The 18,696-nt window shown below is 41.5% G+C and overlaps 1 protein-coding gene across 1 annotated transcript in view; it reads left to right on the plus strand.

Moving 5' to 3' along the window:
* Positions 1-18,696, plus strand: part of esamb (endothelial cell adhesion molecule b) — a 59,852-nt gene that overhangs the window by 31,978 nt on the left and 9,178 nt on the right. Inside the window, exons 2-4 of the mRNA XM_085429091.1 lie at positions 12,270-12,415; positions 13,201-13,402; positions 13,818-13,973. Coding sequence (XP_085285217.1) covers positions 12,270-12,415; positions 13,201-13,402; positions 13,818-13,973 — 504 coding nt within the window. The remainder of the gene's footprint in view (positions 1-12,269; positions 12,416-13,200; positions 13,403-13,817; positions 13,974-18,696) is intronic.

The following is an 18,696-nucleotide window of genomic DNA, read 5'->3' on the forward strand; positions in this document are numbered from 1 at the left end:
TCAATAAATCCACTAAACACAAAATCACTGAGTCACGGACCATGACAGTTACTCATTCAAACTAGTCCAGAAAACTACAAGGTTCATTGACATCTGCAGATACGTGGTCGTACATTGATTGAGGGAGCGCTTGGTTTGCTTTTGCTTTTGCTTTGTCTTCTTTTGGTGGCGTGCATATTTTCAGTGTCACTCGATCATCTTCACTTGTGGGAAGCTGAAATTGTTATTGCGATTAATATGAATTGTGCGACCCTTGTCTGCAAAGACTTGGCAGTTACTCACCGAGTGGCAGTAAAACATGAAAAAGTGCAATGCAAACAGGAAACAAAGACTGTTTGCCTTCAAAGTAAGAGTTGCACCTTTTGAAACCTTATGGTGGAAGTGGTACGACATTTTAAAAAAACTTGTGTTGAACTTTTTCAAATTTCACTAGCGTTTGGTTGTAGTTAACCACTTTTTGGAGATAAGTTTACATCTTTCATGCAAACAACAGTGAATTCAGCAATCTACTATCAACAAAAGGAGGATTCTGGTGCAGTACCTTCTTTGTGGCTGATTTCACCTAGCAACAGAAAACAACCACTTGCCAGTCGGCTTTTTTCCTTAGCAACTGAAGATTGACAGTGAGTTGCCAACTGGTCTCTAGGCCTGTGTGGCTGATAGCCACAACATTTGTTAAATGCGTGCTTTACACGTCTGTTAAAGGCACATATTAAAGGCAGAAGATGTGAAGGCAGATGTGGTCTGTGCATCAGTTAAAAGGCTCCATCCTGCTGATCACATTGATTAGGAACTTCAAAGTCACATATATCGATTGGATTGCACTTCAAAAAAACCCCTGTGGTTAAGATTTGACACTTGCCCTAAGTCTGTCTGGTAAAAGTTGAATTCAGGACATCTTTTTTTCTGTTTATACCATGGCCTTCTGAGTCTTAAATCCTGCTTTCAGGTTGACATCTTAAAATCTGGGAGAATTTTAAACACAGACCTTTGGTGTCTGGGGTCTCTGAGGAACCACTGTAGCATAGGCTTATTATGCTTTGTCAAGAAATTCTGTGATCATTACTAACTGTAAACCTGTAATAACCTGTAAATACATCAGCTACATCTATAAGTGACCATATTGACACATCTGTATTTAAGCTGATACGAAGAGATTCATCTAAATAGTGTTAGTGCTAAAAAACTCAAACTGTTCCTTAATAAACAGACACGAGAAAGACGACTGTTCCAGTCTCCAGAAAGTGAAAGCAGCATCTAATTTACTTCTCACCCTGCACGTCCTCCTGTGATGAACTTGTGAGGCATCTGATGTTGTATACAGATTATGAGCCTCATCCTGTAATTCCTCTCAGCCGAGTGCTCAGTGGAAATCTGAAATCAGATCACTCAGCTTCTTAATTACAGTCTGACTGCATTAAGCCCTCCCCGTGTCCCACAGGCAGTAAAGTGGCAAGAGGGGGCCTTAGCCGTCATGTTCGACCCTGGACTTGTTCAGCAGAGGCCCTTTCAGCCCTCACCCTGTCACTCTTGTCAGCACAGCTCGCCTTGTGCATGGTAACACATGACAGATCTGGGAGATAGAACAGCCAAGCCTCACCCTGCTGCCACACTAATGGTTTATAAATATCTTCTTCAAAGAGCCGAGATGGTGTGAGGGGTAGCATGGTGGTTATGGGCTCTGTTGTGGTGTAACATTGCAGACCCATTTAAGCTCTCAGCTTGCCTTTCATTCCCTGCCACGAGGACCCAAGAGCTGGCTGGAAGAGGGGTTAGGAAGTGCACTGCGGGACTCGAGATGGACAGCTGGGATGAAAAGGCTTCTGGCTGGCATCTGCTAATTCAAATCAGACAAACCAAGTCACCACAACAGCTACTGTGGTCATATTCAGCTAATTTTTTTACCAGTTTGGAACATTTATACAAGTGATACATTAATGCCAACATGTACAGATGTTACCCTTTTTTTTCAGTTCAACTTGCATAAGTCACAGAAGTTGTCCTACAATAGAAGTCTTTGTTTTCCCACATAAACACCTATATCCCCTGTGTGAGCGGTATTTGCATGTGATCAAAGCCTCAGCCCACTGCACCCTCCTTCTTTCTCTGACTATAGAAAACTGTTCCTCTGCTTCCCAGTTTCTTGTATTGCGCTGTGTTCACAAAAAAGAGCATTGCGGTTAAATTTTCTGTATGTCAGGGCTGTAAGAAGACATGTAGGGCTTTCAGGATAAGAGTCAAAGGACAAAAAGCCAAGCGTGTGCAACGGTTCTCTGACTGACCCGTTGTTACACTCCTTAAGAGAGGAGGGGAAAGAAGAGAAGTAGTACGGTGAAAATTTACTGATCTCTATTTAGTTTTCACTGATGCGAGCTTTGTGAATAATGATTATTATCAAAGGTTGTAATGGTAGTAATCTCATTTTAGATGATTTAAGCGTACAATATATCACGCAGCGTTTGCCTCATTGCTTTAGAGGCAACTGATCCTCGTATTTACCTTTGTGTTGGCAGAATGCAGTGTCAGAGAGGACATGAAGGGTCATGGCTCTCCGGTTTTTATTGCTTCTCATGTTTATGTTTAAAGGAGTCTTTTTTCAACTGATACTGACACCCACTGGCTACGTTATTACGTACAGCTTGCTACACTAAATGGATCAAATTCCTTGGCCAACTACACATTACACCTACAGGAGCTTTTTAAAGTTTTTGTGCTGACGTTAATGCCAGAGCAGGTTTGGAACTCGGCAGTTACTGAGTCAAAAGTTAAAATAGAAAAAGTCATTAATAGAAATCATAACGCCAAAGATGTCTTTTACCCCGTCGAGTCAATTACCAGCCAAACTGGGAAACATACAAGTATGACAGTGTGGTGGCGGGAATATAGTTACGTAGGTTTTTCTTGATAACCATAATGAGAAATGATCCAGAGCCACATTCTTTGAATTAAGAACATATTTAAAAATGGTATGTAAAAATCTGTGACTTGTTGAACTCGGGTCTGCCATAAGTTGTAGAATGACTGATGCTCCACCGCCTGTCACTCTAATGTCATAACGCAGACTTTTCGTCCCTCTTAAAAGTGGAAAATAGCGCTCAATAATTTGAATTAAAATAAACGTAACTGTGGTTTTTCTGACTGATTTAAATTTACAATTTAATCTTTTAAAGTCAAACCCAGTTTAATCCTCAGTTCAACAGCTTTACATGAGATGGCGCATACCACAAGATAACATAAAAAGATGGTGATAATCACTTAAACTTTAACTTAACATTAGGTTGGGTTAAAGTTAACCAGAAAACTTTAATACCATTTTAACTCTTTGGTCAGCCTGGCAGTTAGCTTAGCTTAGCCTAGCCTAGCTTAGCTTCCGCCTGCTTTAAATATATGGTTAATGCTCTAATTACAGTGGATACTTTAATCATAGTGGACAGTATTATTTCTGTGTACATGGGCCACAATCAGTATGTAGAGGTTTCTCATGTGATATCATGTGGAATTTGTTCGAGAACTAGTTAGGAAAAACCAGAAACCTCGCTAAGTGAAAGTGATAGCAAAGCGCACACTGCATCAAAATCCTTCTTTTCATTGTTTTGGTCACTATCAGATTGTTGTGGTTGCCTGATTATCAGAAACAGAAAACATAGACCTTAAGTAAAAGCCCTGCAGCGCTGTAGCCAACAAAAAGTGCAGCATTTCCTTTTAAGGTACCTAGTCTCTGTTTCTGGTTTTCATCATACTTTTCAAAGTTTCACTCAAAGTAGAGGATGCAGTTATTGTTGGCTACCAAAGCAATTGCAAAAAGGTTTTCCTGATCCAGTGGGGGCAGTTTGACCAGTTTGGTTGCCAGATTGTGACAGACTGGTTTCTAGGCCTGTGTTAATGTTTACTTTCACCCGAATATTTCCACATTCACTCAAACTAAATTTAGTCCAGTGGGAAACAATGCTGCATGTTCTCAGCTGCCACCTTTCTAATGTGAGTGGGCCGCTGCTTCTGCTACGACCTCAAGGTGATACTGTAAAAACAGTCTTCAGTTTTGCATGTGTGTGTGTATATTTGTGTGTGTGCATGACTACACATGTGTCTGCTTTTGCATGTGAGAGTAAAACGACTGTGTGAGAACTTGCTGTGAGAACCAGAGGGAGGTTGTGGGAGTTGGGAGCCATGTGTGCGAGGAGAATCAATTTAAACACAATCAAAAGTTAAGAGGGATTAAAGCTACTGTGATGAGATAGCACACTCAAAATGGTTTAAAATAGCTGCAGAGATTACACTAATGTAATCCAATTTAAAGGAGCCTTCCCCAAATATTTATTATTGAAGCACCATCTGCTTGAAGCCTGTAGGGTCAGTCCAGTATGCAGTTTTACACCAACAAGGCTATTTTGTTGTCCTACATTCCTGCTGGTCCTGTCTGTCAAAAGACAAAATCAGAGAATAACCCATTTTTTTCTGGCTCCGCTTTAATCTTTGTTCATGTTTGTCCTTGTTTGACTTTTAAAAAAAAATCTGGAAAATCACTTTGCAATGGCTTTCTCACTTGCTGAACTTCTCGATAAAAGTAAAGCTCAAGGTCATTGAGATCTGTTAATCAGCCAGTGTGATGAAAGATTGTAATGAGCAAAATGAGTCTGGTGTTTTTAATTATTTATGTTCAGACCAGCTGTGAGTGCAAACATATGATCTCCATTTTAATTAAACATGTGGCGTAAAATATATCACGCTATACATTGGGAAATGATGGAAATTTGTCAGCTGTCACTGATTTTTTCATGTGGCTTTTGATTAAGATACTTGTGTTTGTTTATTCCCCAAAACATGATTTTTAAGCAGTTTTCCAGAAGGTTTTGCTTGGTATATTATTAGTATAATATATGTACAGTAACATAAAACTGCATACATAAAAATGAAAGACTCATTTTAATCTTGTTTTCTCTTTTCAGGTAGTATCAGGTATAAAAGGAGTTGTTATTATGTATTTTTCTGTTTCTGAGAAACACCTGTGGTTATATCACCTCCACTATGGCAAATCTGAGTAACACACACAAACAGTCTTTGAGATGTTTAGTCAACTGGCTTTTGGTGTCTTACAGTTGTCCTTTTCAGCTGAGTGTATAGAGAAGGTCTACTGACTAAGATCTTGTTGACTCTTCACTGTGGGTATAAATAAAATAGGAATATGACTCTTGAAGACTTTCCAAACGCTGTTCTGGATTAAATTCTGAAAATTACTGAAAGTCACTTCACAGATTTCAAACTAACCATATTACAGCCGCTCCTTTTCAGATAATCATTTGTGGGAGAATGATGGCAATATGTATCACATAATATAATAAGAAATTATAATGGAATTTGGACACTTCCCTTAGATTACTGTATACACTCACTAGACACTTATTACTATGCCTTACTAGTATCAGGTTGGGCCCCTTTTGCCGTATAATTCTCCATAGAGCTGTGTGGTGTGAATAAGGCACGGCGGGACCACGGGTTGTTGCTTTGGGCCATTTTTATTCGCGCCAGCTGCAGCTCACAGGCTGGCAGCCGCACATCACACCACAACACAATCCTTCACCAACCCATGAGTCCCCATGTTTTAACAGGCGGGTGTGATTGCGGATGCCATGGAGGTGCGTCCGCACGGCACCACCGACCACGCCTCACCACAGGGCTGTGTGTCTCTTCCGGGGGCCGGCCACACCTCCAGTGGTGGCAGCGACGCTGGTCCGGAGGCCGGCCACCTGACAAGCCGGCACGACCCTGCAGACACAGTCGTGAGCCCCTGCTCTCGGGCGGCTGGACCAGCATCCGTTGCTCCGGGGCAGTCCGTGCCTCAACCTCGCACCCGGATCGAGCAGGCTCCACTGGCGCGGGGACCTCCGTCTCCCCACATGGTTCTTCCACCGCTCCCAGCTGGAGCGGACCCTCGTACACCTCCATCTCTGGCTGGAGCGGCTCCTCCACCTCCAGCGGGCACGGACCCTCTGGCACCTTGTCCACCACTGGCTGGAGCGGCGCCTCCACTGCTCCTGACCCGCTCCCGTCCCCGTGTTTTAACAGGCGGGCATGATTGCGGATGCCGTGCAGGTGCGTCCGTACGGCACCACCGACCACGCCTCACCACAAGCAGATTCAACCATGTGCTGGAGACATTCCTCAGATTTTGGTCCATATTGACATGACAGCATCACACAGTTACTGCAGATCTCCTGTTCCCAAAGTAACTCTATTGGATTGAGATCTGGTGACTGTGGAGGCCGTTTGAGTACAGTGAACTCATTATCATGTTCAGTACACCACTTGGAGATGATTTGAGCTTTGTGACATACTATGTTATCTTGCTGGAAGCAGCCATCAGAAGATGAATAGGTATGCTGTGGTGTTTAAAAAATGCCCAGTTGATATGACGGGGCCATAACTGTACCAATAAAGCATCCCTAGCATCCTCTTTGGCCACACTAGTCATCTGCATGCCTTCTATTGGCGACTGTCAAGCCTTTGAGTCGCCGAGCAGCTGAATAGGGGAATAATGTTGACACGCTCGCTGTTTAAAACGTTAGTCAAAGTTCTCCTTTATTTGTTATCAAATCCTTAAAATCCGTAGAAAAATAGTGATCAAAAACATTCCAAGCTTGAGCAGTCAGCAAAAGTCGACTTCCCCCATCACCCACTCATTCACAAAATTTCCCTCGGGCCGTGAACAGGTGATATAGCAATCACTATTACTGACACCACGTGACCCAAAACTACGCCTATCCACAACACCTTCTATTGGATTCAATCCAGTCAATCTTTGGATGGACTGAAGTGGCCTTCGTCTTTTCCTCCTGCCTGGCAGCTCCGTCTTCAACATCCTTTGTCTCATAAATCCATTATTTCTCCTCTGCACATGTCCAAACTTTCTCACCCTTGCCTCTGTAACTTGTCTCCCAACTGCTCAACTTGAGCTGTCCTTCTGATGTACTCATTTTTAGTCCTGTCCATGCCGATCATTCCCAGTGGAAATCTTAACATCTTCAACTCTTCCATCTCCAGCTCAGCCTCCTGTTTTTTCCATTTTTTTTTATCACCGCCGTATCTAAACCATACATCACAGCAGGTCTCACTACTATCTTGTAAACCTTCCCTTTCATTCCTGGTTCTCTCAGTCTGTCACAAATCACTCTTGACATTCATCTCCACCCACACCTCTCTGCCTGCACTCTCTTCTTCACCTCTCTTATACGCTTGTCTCTCACTTAGGATGCTTGACCCCAGGTCTTTAAAATCATCCACCTTCTTTGCCTTCTACTTCTCCCAATTTCATTTATTCACTTGCCTCCTCTTCATTTACATACATGAAGTGCTCGCAGATTCAGCACCATATGACCTTCGATTTTCTGTTTTGTGTTGCTTCAGGGCATTTTCAGTGGTTTTATGGTTTTAATGAATGTAAATGAAAGAAACAACAGATTAAACTAAATATGTAAGAAGGTCAGTGGTTCTGACTGACTCCTCCAGTTTTCTATAGATAAGAGTTGTACACATTAAATAGGTGGTTTAAAAATGTGCTTGTGTGAGTTGATGAATGTAACCTACAGCATAAAAGCTCATTGAATGGTTAATAACATTGGAATAGTGATTAAAAAAGGTCATGAAAATGTGAGATTGTGTTTACCGTCTAATTAAAATTCAAATATATTGTTTGTTAGGTCATTTTACAGCTAAAGCCCCGCTCTGCTGTTTTGATTATGAAAAAAGGGGGGGGAAGAGGTGGAAATCAAGAGTTAATATCAGCCTCAGCTAAACCTTTAGCTCCAGAGAGAGACTCACATGAGGGAAAGACATGGGTGGAAGCAGAGATTACTCGGAGAGATAGAGTAAGGCTGGTTAAAGAGGATCAGTTTATCTTCACACAGGCCTACATGGCTACCTGAGGGCTTGGAGGTGGAAGGCGGGGGGGCGACTTTTAATCCTTCATTTGATCATAACACAGCAAAACTAGGTTTGGATGCCCTGTTAGACATGCTAATTACACATATCTGAGTAAGTGAGGCACTAGTTTGTGTATTTTTAGACACTTGCCGAGGCTGCTTTTTCAACATTTCATTTTTATATAAGTCTGTGATTACTTACTTACTGCGTTGCATCTGTTTACAGTTATTTATTCATCTGCTGGGACTTAAATTTAGCTGCTCTGGCGAAATGATGGTTTCCACTGGGGTTTTAGCTACCATCAGAGGATCTCTGGTTTCATATGAAAGTGCTTCCCCCTATGGACGACTGTCGGTACTACAGGAAACACATTTGGTCTCCTAATTGTGCTCCAGCTCCAGCATGCGTGATATGGTTGACTGGGCTTGTTGTTCTATTCTGTTTTGTTAGTACAGTTTCGTTGCCATCTGAAATGCTTTTGCAGCTGAGAATCCACCAAGATGCCCCTCAGGAAAAATAATAATATTATATATTTTTTTAAATGTTGTTTATTCATAAAGGAAAGAATCCTATTAGCAGAATCAAAGCGTGGCTAGGCTGAACAATAGCCTTTAGGAAACTATAATTAGGGCAAGGTTAGCTGAGGCTACCTAGTCTCATTTCCTCCAGTATCCTCTTTTATTAGTAGCTTTTCCAGATTTTTTACCTCTGGTGAGGGATTTAAGTTGATTTATATCCATATCCACATGTTGAACAGCCTTTGTATCTGAGTCTACTGACATACACATACAGACAAACACACACACACATACGCACATACACACACAGACTCATCCCAGATGGAGACAGGCACGGATTAGTGAAGATTTTACTTCATTTAATAAACAATTGAATGACACAGTTCTGAGGATAAACCTGCTCAAAGAAGCACAAGAATAGTCTGGACTTAGAAGACTACAGGTTATTATCGCGCTTCATCACAAAATCTCCGTGTATCATTCAGAAATGCTGTTTGCATGCACTGCTTCTGCAAGCTCTCTGCAGCAATTCATAGCGAAAAGCGACCTGCAGAAAAAAGCTGGTCCTCTCTAATTGGGCCTTTTGTACACGCTGTATTTTGATCAGCATACACTGAGCATGTGACCATTTAGAGAAGTCGGAGATACGCCACACAGCTGCATCACAAACAAGACCATTTATGCAATAATATTACACAATTGTTGCAGCATGTACATATTGCTTTATTGATGGGCATGACAGTAAAGACGATAGCTGGTGGAAATGAAATCAGAGACCTAACAGGATTTGCGAGGGAAAAATCTATGTTTCAGATCTGAAAATAGATGATTTCGCTGCACCCTGGGCTGCTGTACATTACCAATCAAAAACAGGCTGATCTGACGGCTGATATGGGCATGGCGGTGGTGATGATGATGGCGATAAAGATATTAATCTCATGCACACATGCCCAATAGATGGCTTTACTCCTCAACATGGCTGGCACGAGCAAATGAGGAACAAACAGGAAGAATGTTTTCCTTTCGTTTACATGTCACAGTATAAATCACAGCTTTTGACATCTTTACATGTGTTGATGAAAAATAAAAGCAGGGTAGATCTCCCCTCAGTTGGTGACGTCCCTTTTATCTACAACCAACACTGTGTCCGCATTTTAGCATTCAATATTTATGCGATTAGATGCCAACAGATGATGAGCTTCAGTTTGAGTATGAATGAGCAGCTCTGCTACATCTACTAATTGTAAGCGTGCCTCTGTAGGATTGATACATTTAAGGGTCTTATTAGTTTCAGTACAGCCTACTGAAAGGTCAAGGTTCACCTGTGTATTTGCACATTCACCCAAAGGGAGATCAAACTGCACTGCCCCTCATGTGCACCACGTGATCGCAATCCAAAAAATCCACCCGACATAAGAGGTGTTAGGGTTGGATGCAGGAGTCAAGTTGCTTTCTGCCTTGAAAAATATTTTTTAGATAATTTTCTTCTATCTAATGTTTCTGATTGCATCATTTGCAAACAGGTTCAGCTGAGGTCACCCTAACCCCGTAACCACCCCACAGTTTTGTAATTGAAAAGCCTACATGTTGCTGTGATGATCGTGACCCTGGTATTGGTGGGAGAAATGATCGTGTGTTACATCATATCTGTGTACAGCTGAGCTCTTTTGCTCACATGAGGTGAGAGGATTGAGTCTGAGATTGTTGAGGGATTAGTCAGAAGGACTTACCAGATTCAGAGATTGAGAAATTAAGGGATAGGAGCACCACACTTGCGGGGTCACATTGTCCCAGGAGGAAAAAGAAAGCACTGAGTCACTGCAGGAAAAAGTGCATGTGAAAAAACCCCAAAAACAAGTTCTGTTTCATTTTTTGGTGCTTTATACATGCACACACACTTTCCTCCTTTCCATCTGTGCCCACACCACCACCCTCTGACTAATTCTCCTGCCCCTGCATGGCTTCACTGTGGGAGAGAAGGAAGGCGTGTCTGCATGAACAGATGTGGGGATCTCAGCTGGATGTCTATGGATCATAACGCTGCCTCCCATTCCTCTCTGCTACGCCCTGCCATCCATTTGAGCGCAGGAGGGACACTTTTCACTGTTTCATTTGCAGCATTTAAAGGATATAGCAGCAGTGGGTCTTTTTCACGTCCTTGGCTTTAGTTTTTAAAGCAAGCTCCAAACTGGAGACTCAGACGGAGACCAGCTGCTGGGATCAGTTGATCCAGCTTCAGGTGTCTGGTTCGGGTGACTGGGCACCCTGTGAGTTCAAAAAGATCTCTTTTGTGTTATCGTTTCCCACAACCTGTCTTCATATCACCATGACTGCTTCATTATCATCATTCCACCTCCGTCGTTTCGTCTTTGGTTTCTTTTCTATGTGCAAATGTATTTAAGAGTTTAAGAGGAAGCATTTTCCAACCACATCAGCTTCATCCGAATGTTAACAGTAGTGAGATAGTGGACACTTGTAAATATGACTTTTGGTTGATGAAATTAGTTTGAGATAAGCCAAAATTCTACTTTCTTTACCTCTTAAACCTGTATCAGATGCAGATGAAGAACCAAATATAGCGTTTTAATTTGCATCTTAACAATGAAACATTGCTGGGGGGGGGGGGGGGGGGGGGGGGGGGGGGGGATCAAACGAGTGAAAAGAAAAGCGTTAATATCCTCCAATAAAAATAAAGAGTTACAATTTTCATGTATTGATACGAAGGGTTAAGTTTGTTTTTCTCCTTCACCATTTGCTCGTTTCCCATGCAGAACAGTAGAGACTTAATCTACTGTAGTGTAAATCTTTTATGAAGGCTAAATTTGAGAATTTAGAGGCTGGGTGTGTGGTGATTTAGATCTTTGTTGATTTGGCAGCACTAATGTCCGCTTGTTTTGCCATAGATAATAACTTAAGAGATACTGATTTAAATTAAAATTGTCAAGAGTGCTCAGATCAGAGAAACTAGAGTAGTAATCTCCACCTTCTGCAATGTTATCATTGAGTTTTTACTACATATGAAGATGTTACAATGAAGCCATTAAGTCATTTGACAATTTTAGTTATTGTTTTTGTGCTGTTCAAAAGTTTTTATGCCGCTAATTTTGGTTCATCCAGTTTAAAGAACGATGAGCATACGCCACTTATGCCACCGTTTACTAGTCCTCCTGTTCTAGTCGTGGCCAGATTTTAGTGAAACTTACTTAAAAATACACAAGTTGTGTTCAAGGTCAACTCACATTTGTCATATGACGGGCAATAACCTGGGAATTGTGAAGGATCATGAGATGGATGAGCTGCTACGTCTCTGATGTTCTGGTTTCCTGAGTAGTTCTTTTCATATTGCAGATCAAAACAATTGCTGCGAAAAAAGATGGTTAAAATCACTCAACTAATATCTCTTACATGGCCATGATGATGGCAGACATTTACAGAACAAAAACAAAAGAAAACGGATTATTGATATTCAGACAACTTAAAATAGAATCAGGGTGATTTTTATACCAAAGTATTATTAAAAATTATTGCTTCAGCTTCTTATATCAGTGAAAGTCAGTGCTGCTTCTCTCTCCCTAATATTATTATGTGAATATCTTTGATATCTTCCATGACTGCAAAATAATGATCTCTTGTTGGAGCCCTGCAAAAAATGGATTCAATCTAATCCCCAGAAATAAGTCGAATAAAACAAACGCAAAAGTTAAACTGACTTATTGTGTTGCCATAGCAACCTGGCTTTCTGCAAAAAGCAGTCAAGGCTGCTGTTCAGCTGCTCCGTCGAGGTCATGATAAGAAGTGCTTTTTAAACCCTTGTTATCACTGTTTTGGTTCCAGGTGACACAAAGAAGGTGGAGTTCCCCAGAAAAGAGATGGAGGTGGTACAAGGCCAGATGGTGGTGTTACAAGCGTGGTACAGCCCCAGCGCAGACATTTCCAAAAACTCTTTCATTTGGTACTTCTCTGGGAACGAGTCCAAGCAGGTGAGAAGGGAACAGCCGAAGCAGTGTAACGTTGTGCTGAATAGCTGCTCTGACCTCTGGTGCAAAGACAACCGAGAGCCTCTTTAAAGGGATTAGAGTAAAGTACGGTTTGCTGGTTGGTTCTCTGGCAAGCGCTACAGAAGCTTTACATCTAATGCAAAAACTATTAGAGCTCAAACAACGAACTGAACTACTTTGCGTAGATTATTTTCTATCATACAATATCAGTTTAAAGACTGTATTTAAAGCTGTGTTTAGATCTTCTTATTGTTTAATTTAAGCAAGAGGAAGAGAGTAATGTTGCATTGCATGACAATGTTACATTCTGACTCACCCATAGAGATTTGTAAAACATGTTGATATGTAGAGATTAGGATTTTTTCTAAAGCCACTGTCTAATTCATAGTGGAAGGAAGAAGGGGAGGGCGTTAGGAAGGACAATATGCCTCTAATGACACTTGAGCCCTACATTGTGCTGTACCTCTCTTACATAGCACACGCTGCTAGTGAACTTGCACATGCCTGCACATGCACTATGTTTGTGTGTGTTTATATGATTAATATTATCTAAACAGTTTCCGATGCCTGTGAGATTATCTCAAACAGAAAATCAGGCTAAAATTCAACATCCACCATCTGTAGATGCCAGGATTATCTTTATGAAGGACATGGTAATCTGCACATCTTAATATCAGGCAGAATTCAAAAAAATGTTCATTTGAATGAAATAATCCATATCGATGTAGTGATGTCTGTGTTTCTGTGGACGTGTTCTCTCCGTGCAGGTGATAAACTTTAGCTCAGGTGAGGTCGGACACGGTCAGAACGAGTTCACAAAAAGAGTGGGCTTCAGTGTGGCCATGCCCTCGGCCAACCTCTCCATCTACATCAATAACACCCAGGAATCCGACTCTGGTCGCTACACGTGTATTGTCATCATCCCCGGAGCTCCTGGCATTTCTGGGGAGATGAGCCTTAATGTCAAAGGTAATGGTCCGCAGCATCAGAGGAATTTCAAAGGTTAGATGTAATCAGAAAGTCTGCAGTGCAGCTCACACACTTCCTCGGATTTGGAAGTTCAGGCGAAGTAAATGCTAAGCATATTTTAAAGGATTTAGGATTAGACCAGTCTGTCAAAAATCATATATTTATATGAGAAAGCACTGTCCACATAAAACTCATCTGCTGTTTAGGGATTCGCTGGGCTCTCAGGTTGTTATGTCATCCTCCAGCAGCAGATTGAAACGTACTTTTTTTTTGCGGCGTGGCTACTGCCCTGAGACATTTCCACATCGCTGGCGCTGCATTACAACTACCATAGAAGTTCACTAAATGGGGCTGCTGGTGTAGCTTCTTATCACACATGTTTTAAATCACTAACATTATCTGTCCCTCTGCCCAGTCCCTCCTTCTCCCCCAGTGTGCACCATGACAGGGAACCCAGTGGTGAAGGGCAATGTGACTCTGAGCTGTAAGTCCAGTCATGGAAAGCCTGTCCCTCAGTACAAATGGACCAAGGCTGCACCCATGTCTGAGGTCTTCTTCTCTCCAATGCAGAGTAAGTATTTTCCCAGCACGCAATGCCTAAACTTAAATTACTCGTCCCCCCTCCTGCCTGCAAAAACAACTCTCCACCCACTCCATATTTGCTCACTTGATGTCATGTTCATCCTTTCAGGTTATGTTTGCCCAGGTTTTGCATCAGCACTGAAAAAAAAGTCCCCATCGAGCAGTGTGCTCTGGTGATTATACAAAGACTGTAAGGACCTGTTTCACAGGCGTCATACTGTGGCAGGAAAAAGCACACCGATCATTTCAGGTTCCTGCTGTTGTTGCTAGTTTGCTGTGGTGTTTCACTGATGCAACTGATGGAACAAAGCCATCCTTAAAGAAGCTGGTTTCACTTTGGCTTTACCTCAGCAACATGGGTTCAGAATGTCTCCCATTAAAGATGAATGTCTCAGAGGTAAACATGGTAATACCTGAGCAAAAGTGTTTTTATTTCTATTATTCATTAACTTAGTGTTTCACAACAGGAAGAGTTATTCAAACTAATTTCCAGAAAGAGTTATCATACTGAGAATACAATAGGATAGCGGAAACTCTTCCAGTATGTTGGACCAGGTCACTTTCCATATTCCGCTTAATTTTCTGACTGTAAATCTCTATATGCGTTTTCATGCTGTGTCAAAAATGAAAGACCAGAGGAATTCATAGCCTTATAGAAACTGTGCAGCAGTCAAAGACAAGAAGGGAAGAGCAAGTGCTTTGATGCCCTTTTCCCCAGTATTTTGCCTCTCAGCCATCACACCAAGGTGTTTGGGTTGTTTGAAGCCTGAGAACAGGAACTAAACAAGACCAAAGAAAAATAGCCTCTGCTTGGGTTTAATGTTATCCTGAGACTTTCAAAATAATATCATTATTAATCATAATCAATAAGTCAGCTATTTAACAAAAACTTTGAATTAACTGTTGAGGAATTACAGATATTTTTTATAGTCTCCCATTTTCAGAGGATCAGAAGCTGTGTTTCCTCCCTTAAGATGCTCTGCTAAGCCGTTACTGCTGCCACCTTCAGTTGTTGCTTGTTTGCACCTCTCAGCCTCACATTTATTTTCTATACCCAATTTCGTTGCCTTGAGATACTCTTGGGATGCTTTTGCAGTTTGCTTTTGGTCATCATCCATTTGCACTTTACTGCCTGATCAGTTTTGCAGCATTTGGCTGAATTTGAGCAGAGAGTGTAGCAGCAGTCACATCATCAAAAAACAATAGTGACCCAGTTCCACTGTCCACCTTACATGCCCACGATATAACCTTGTCTCCACCATGTTTGACAGATCATGTGGCATGCTTTGGATCATAAACTGTTTCTCGCCTTTTCCATATTTTTATTTTCCTGTCATTCTGGTACAAGTTAATCTTGGTTTGATCTGATCAAAGAGGGTTTTTTTCTGTTTTCAACCATGGAAATAATTCTGTCATCATCCACTTTAGTTGTTTTCTGTAGTCTATGGGCCTTTTGGTCTTGGTGAGCTGATCAATTTGTTTCTTCTTTCTTTCTTAAGATTGTACCAGATTGTTATTTAGTCACTCCTGAAGCTTTCGCTGTCTGATGGGTTTATTCTGTTTTTTTCAGCCTCTCCCACTTTTCCTGAAATCTCTTTGGGCCTCATGTTTAAAATCACCATGAAAAGCTATAAGATATAAATTCAAGACCTTGAAACTTCACATATTACATCTGCTTTGTTTCATGAAATAACAAGAAATCAGCCATAAAACCGCTTGATGGAATTGATGGAACTATTTTAAGCCTCTGAAAATAGTAGACTATGTATAAAAATGGCTGTAATTCCTGAAAAGTTCATGCTAAATTTGTTGTGCAACCCTTTAAATTAAAGCGGAAAGTCTGCACTTCCGTCACATCTTAAGCGTTTGATTTTAAATCCTCTGAAGAGGCAAAAGTACAAAAATGTTGTCTTTAATTATGGAACTAACTGTATCTTTTAAAAAAGGGCCACCAGTTGTTATTATGGTCACATACTTAGTTAATCAAGTTTCAAAGTTTAGCAAAATCACACATTTAAAAATAACAACTAGGAAAAAAATAACCCACTAACAGAAATAACAGAAACCTTGCTCGTCTCAGTTTATCCACAAAAAACACATAGATGACAACTTGAATATGCAAGAACCAAATCACATAATCCTGCTGAGTTCAGAGAATTGTTTTATTGAAGTGATGAAAGTGAATTGGAACACATGGTCAAAGCCTGCCAAAAAGACCATAAGACGTGGAGATTTGGTACTCTGTTACAGAGCAAAGCATCTTAGATCGTTGGAAGAAAGCTGTACTTTCTTAATGATGAGTTTTTCTGGGAAGGGGGTGACCCCAGCACTTCTAAATGTTAAAACACTGGTTCAGGAAACATGTCCCCAGATTTAAATCCCTTTTAAAATCATCAGTGAGATTTAAGCAAAACAGCTGCAGCACAAAAGGAAAGGAATATTAGTGAATTCAATATTAGTGAATATGAGAATATTAGGAGCAGAACACAAAAGACAGGAACGTTTGTCAGAAACTATCAGAAATGTATATTAATCATTATAGCAAAATGCACTGCTTGATCGTCACAGTATTGCACACAGTCCGTTAAACCTCGGGCATATCAGTCTGTCCAGTTAGGACTGATAGATCATTATGAATACATTTAGTGCAAATGAAAGAGGGTTTTACTTGTAGTGGCCACAGATTGTTGCTCTCTCCTTATCCCTCCTGATTGAGTTTGCTCTAGTTTTGTTTTGTGTTGGTGCCCTCTTCACTACTGGCCAACAGAGTTATTTGCATCTCCCATGACAGTCTATCAGTCATTACATGAGGACATAGACAGAGCCGTAGAAGTGCATCAACCAGGAGGACTGGTATATGCTCCTTTGTGCCAGGAGGAACAGAAGGACCGCTGACAGAGCCCTACAGAATAGAGCTGGGCGATATATCGAGTTTTTAAAAAATATCGATATATTTTTATACGAGATATAAGATGTGACAATATCCTTTATATCGATATAGTCTATGTTACGTTATAATTATACTTGTGGAGCCGCAGGTTTGCCTCTCTTTCGTCCACTTTCGTCTTTACGCAATGTTACTCAGCCTCGCCTCTCCTTCACTGAACACAACTCCTCGTCCCCCATCGCTTCACCTGCAGGAAGCGACAAGATGGACACGGCAAATCTCCGTTAACGAGTTACTGCGCATCGCCCCGTGCGTGGGGCTGGACGGCGTCAACGTGTTAGCTAGCTAACCACGCTAACGAGCTAACCACGCTAACGCCATGCAGCCCAGAGGGGCTGCACGGACTAAAATCCTTTCATTTTCTCAAAAGTTGACAGCGCGCCTTATGTATGAATTCTGGTTGTGCTTGATGGCCGCGAACCGATTTTATGTGGAACACGGCGCTCAGCAATCTGTCAAAAAATGTTTTAGTACGATTTTAGTAAGCTACGGAGCTGCACCGCTTGATGGATTGTCGGAGCATTACGGCTGAGCCTCGCGGAGTGATACGTACTGTGCTTCAACGTAATATTACCCAACTGTGTATAAGGACTATAAATGGCACCTGTTAAGAGACGTGGTTGCGAAGCGGATTTCAAACTCCAGGCTGTCAGTCACGCAGTACAAGTTGGGAACAGAGCAGCTGTGAAATCTGTCTTTGTTATTGTGCTCAGCGTCTATTAGTTTACATTTTGACTGCACAATTGTGAGCTTTTTGTTATGCACAAAAACAACATTGTTTTCTTTTATTTATGGAGCATTATTATTTAATAAATGCTCATAATTTATTTTTGAGTAAATTTTATGTACATCTGCTCTATGTTAATAAAAGTGCCTGTGTGACATCTGGGACACAGCTTTGACTAAGAACTCTCTTTTTGTTCTTACTTTATGGCTTTAAAAAAATATATCGAGATATATATCTTATATCGCCATCCAGCTAAAAAATATCGAGATATGAATTTTGGGTCATATCGCCCAGCCCTACTACAGAATGACCTCCAATGGGCCGCGTATGTGCATGTTTCTGACCAAACTGTCAGAATCAGACTGCGTGAGGGCAGCATTAGTCCCAAATGTTCTTTAGAAGAACCTGTCCTCTGTGCATCTGCCAAAGAACAGCAGAACTGGTAGGACTTTTCTCTCAAAATATGACAATAGGTTCACACTGAGCAGATATGGATGGTGTGAAAGAGTCGGAAGACGCTGTGGCGAATATTATAATGCTTCCAACATCATCTGTGAAATGAATGGGGCACCAGTGATCGACCTGCCAGTTCTAGTGTTCGGCTGCGTGATGTCAGTCTGTGAACACATGCTGCACTAAAGGATGCCGATCCCTATCATCTATCACCTCCTGCTACTCCTCGTACAAAGGAGCAGATACCAGTAATGCAGCTCTCCTCCTTGTATCCATTTCCTAGTATCTCCTCCACACTCTTGAGGCTGTTCTGGGAGACACAGCAAAGCTTCTTGCAATGGTACACATGAATGGGGATGTGCTCTCCTGGACAAGCTGGACTACATGTGCAACCTGAATGGACTGCAGGTACTGTCTCGTGCAAAAGTAGCAGCAAGATTACTAAGAAAAAGCAAAATTGCAGAAAAGTCATTCAGAGTGTATAAAGAGAGAGTAATGGTCTGTGGCTACCACATGCAAAACCATTCCACTGTTGTGATCCTCTCCAGCACACCTGTTGTCACTTTCATCTGAACCACAGCAGGT

The sequence above is a fragment of the Rhamphochromis longiceps genome, linkage group LG14 (genome assembly GCF_057381845.1).
Source record: "Rhamphochromis longiceps isolate RC_006_pf linkage group LG14, R_longiceps_female_GT1.1, whole genome shotgun sequence".
Taxonomy (NCBI): domain Eukaryota; kingdom Metazoa; phylum Chordata; class Actinopteri; order Cichliformes; family Cichlidae; genus Rhamphochromis; species Rhamphochromis longiceps.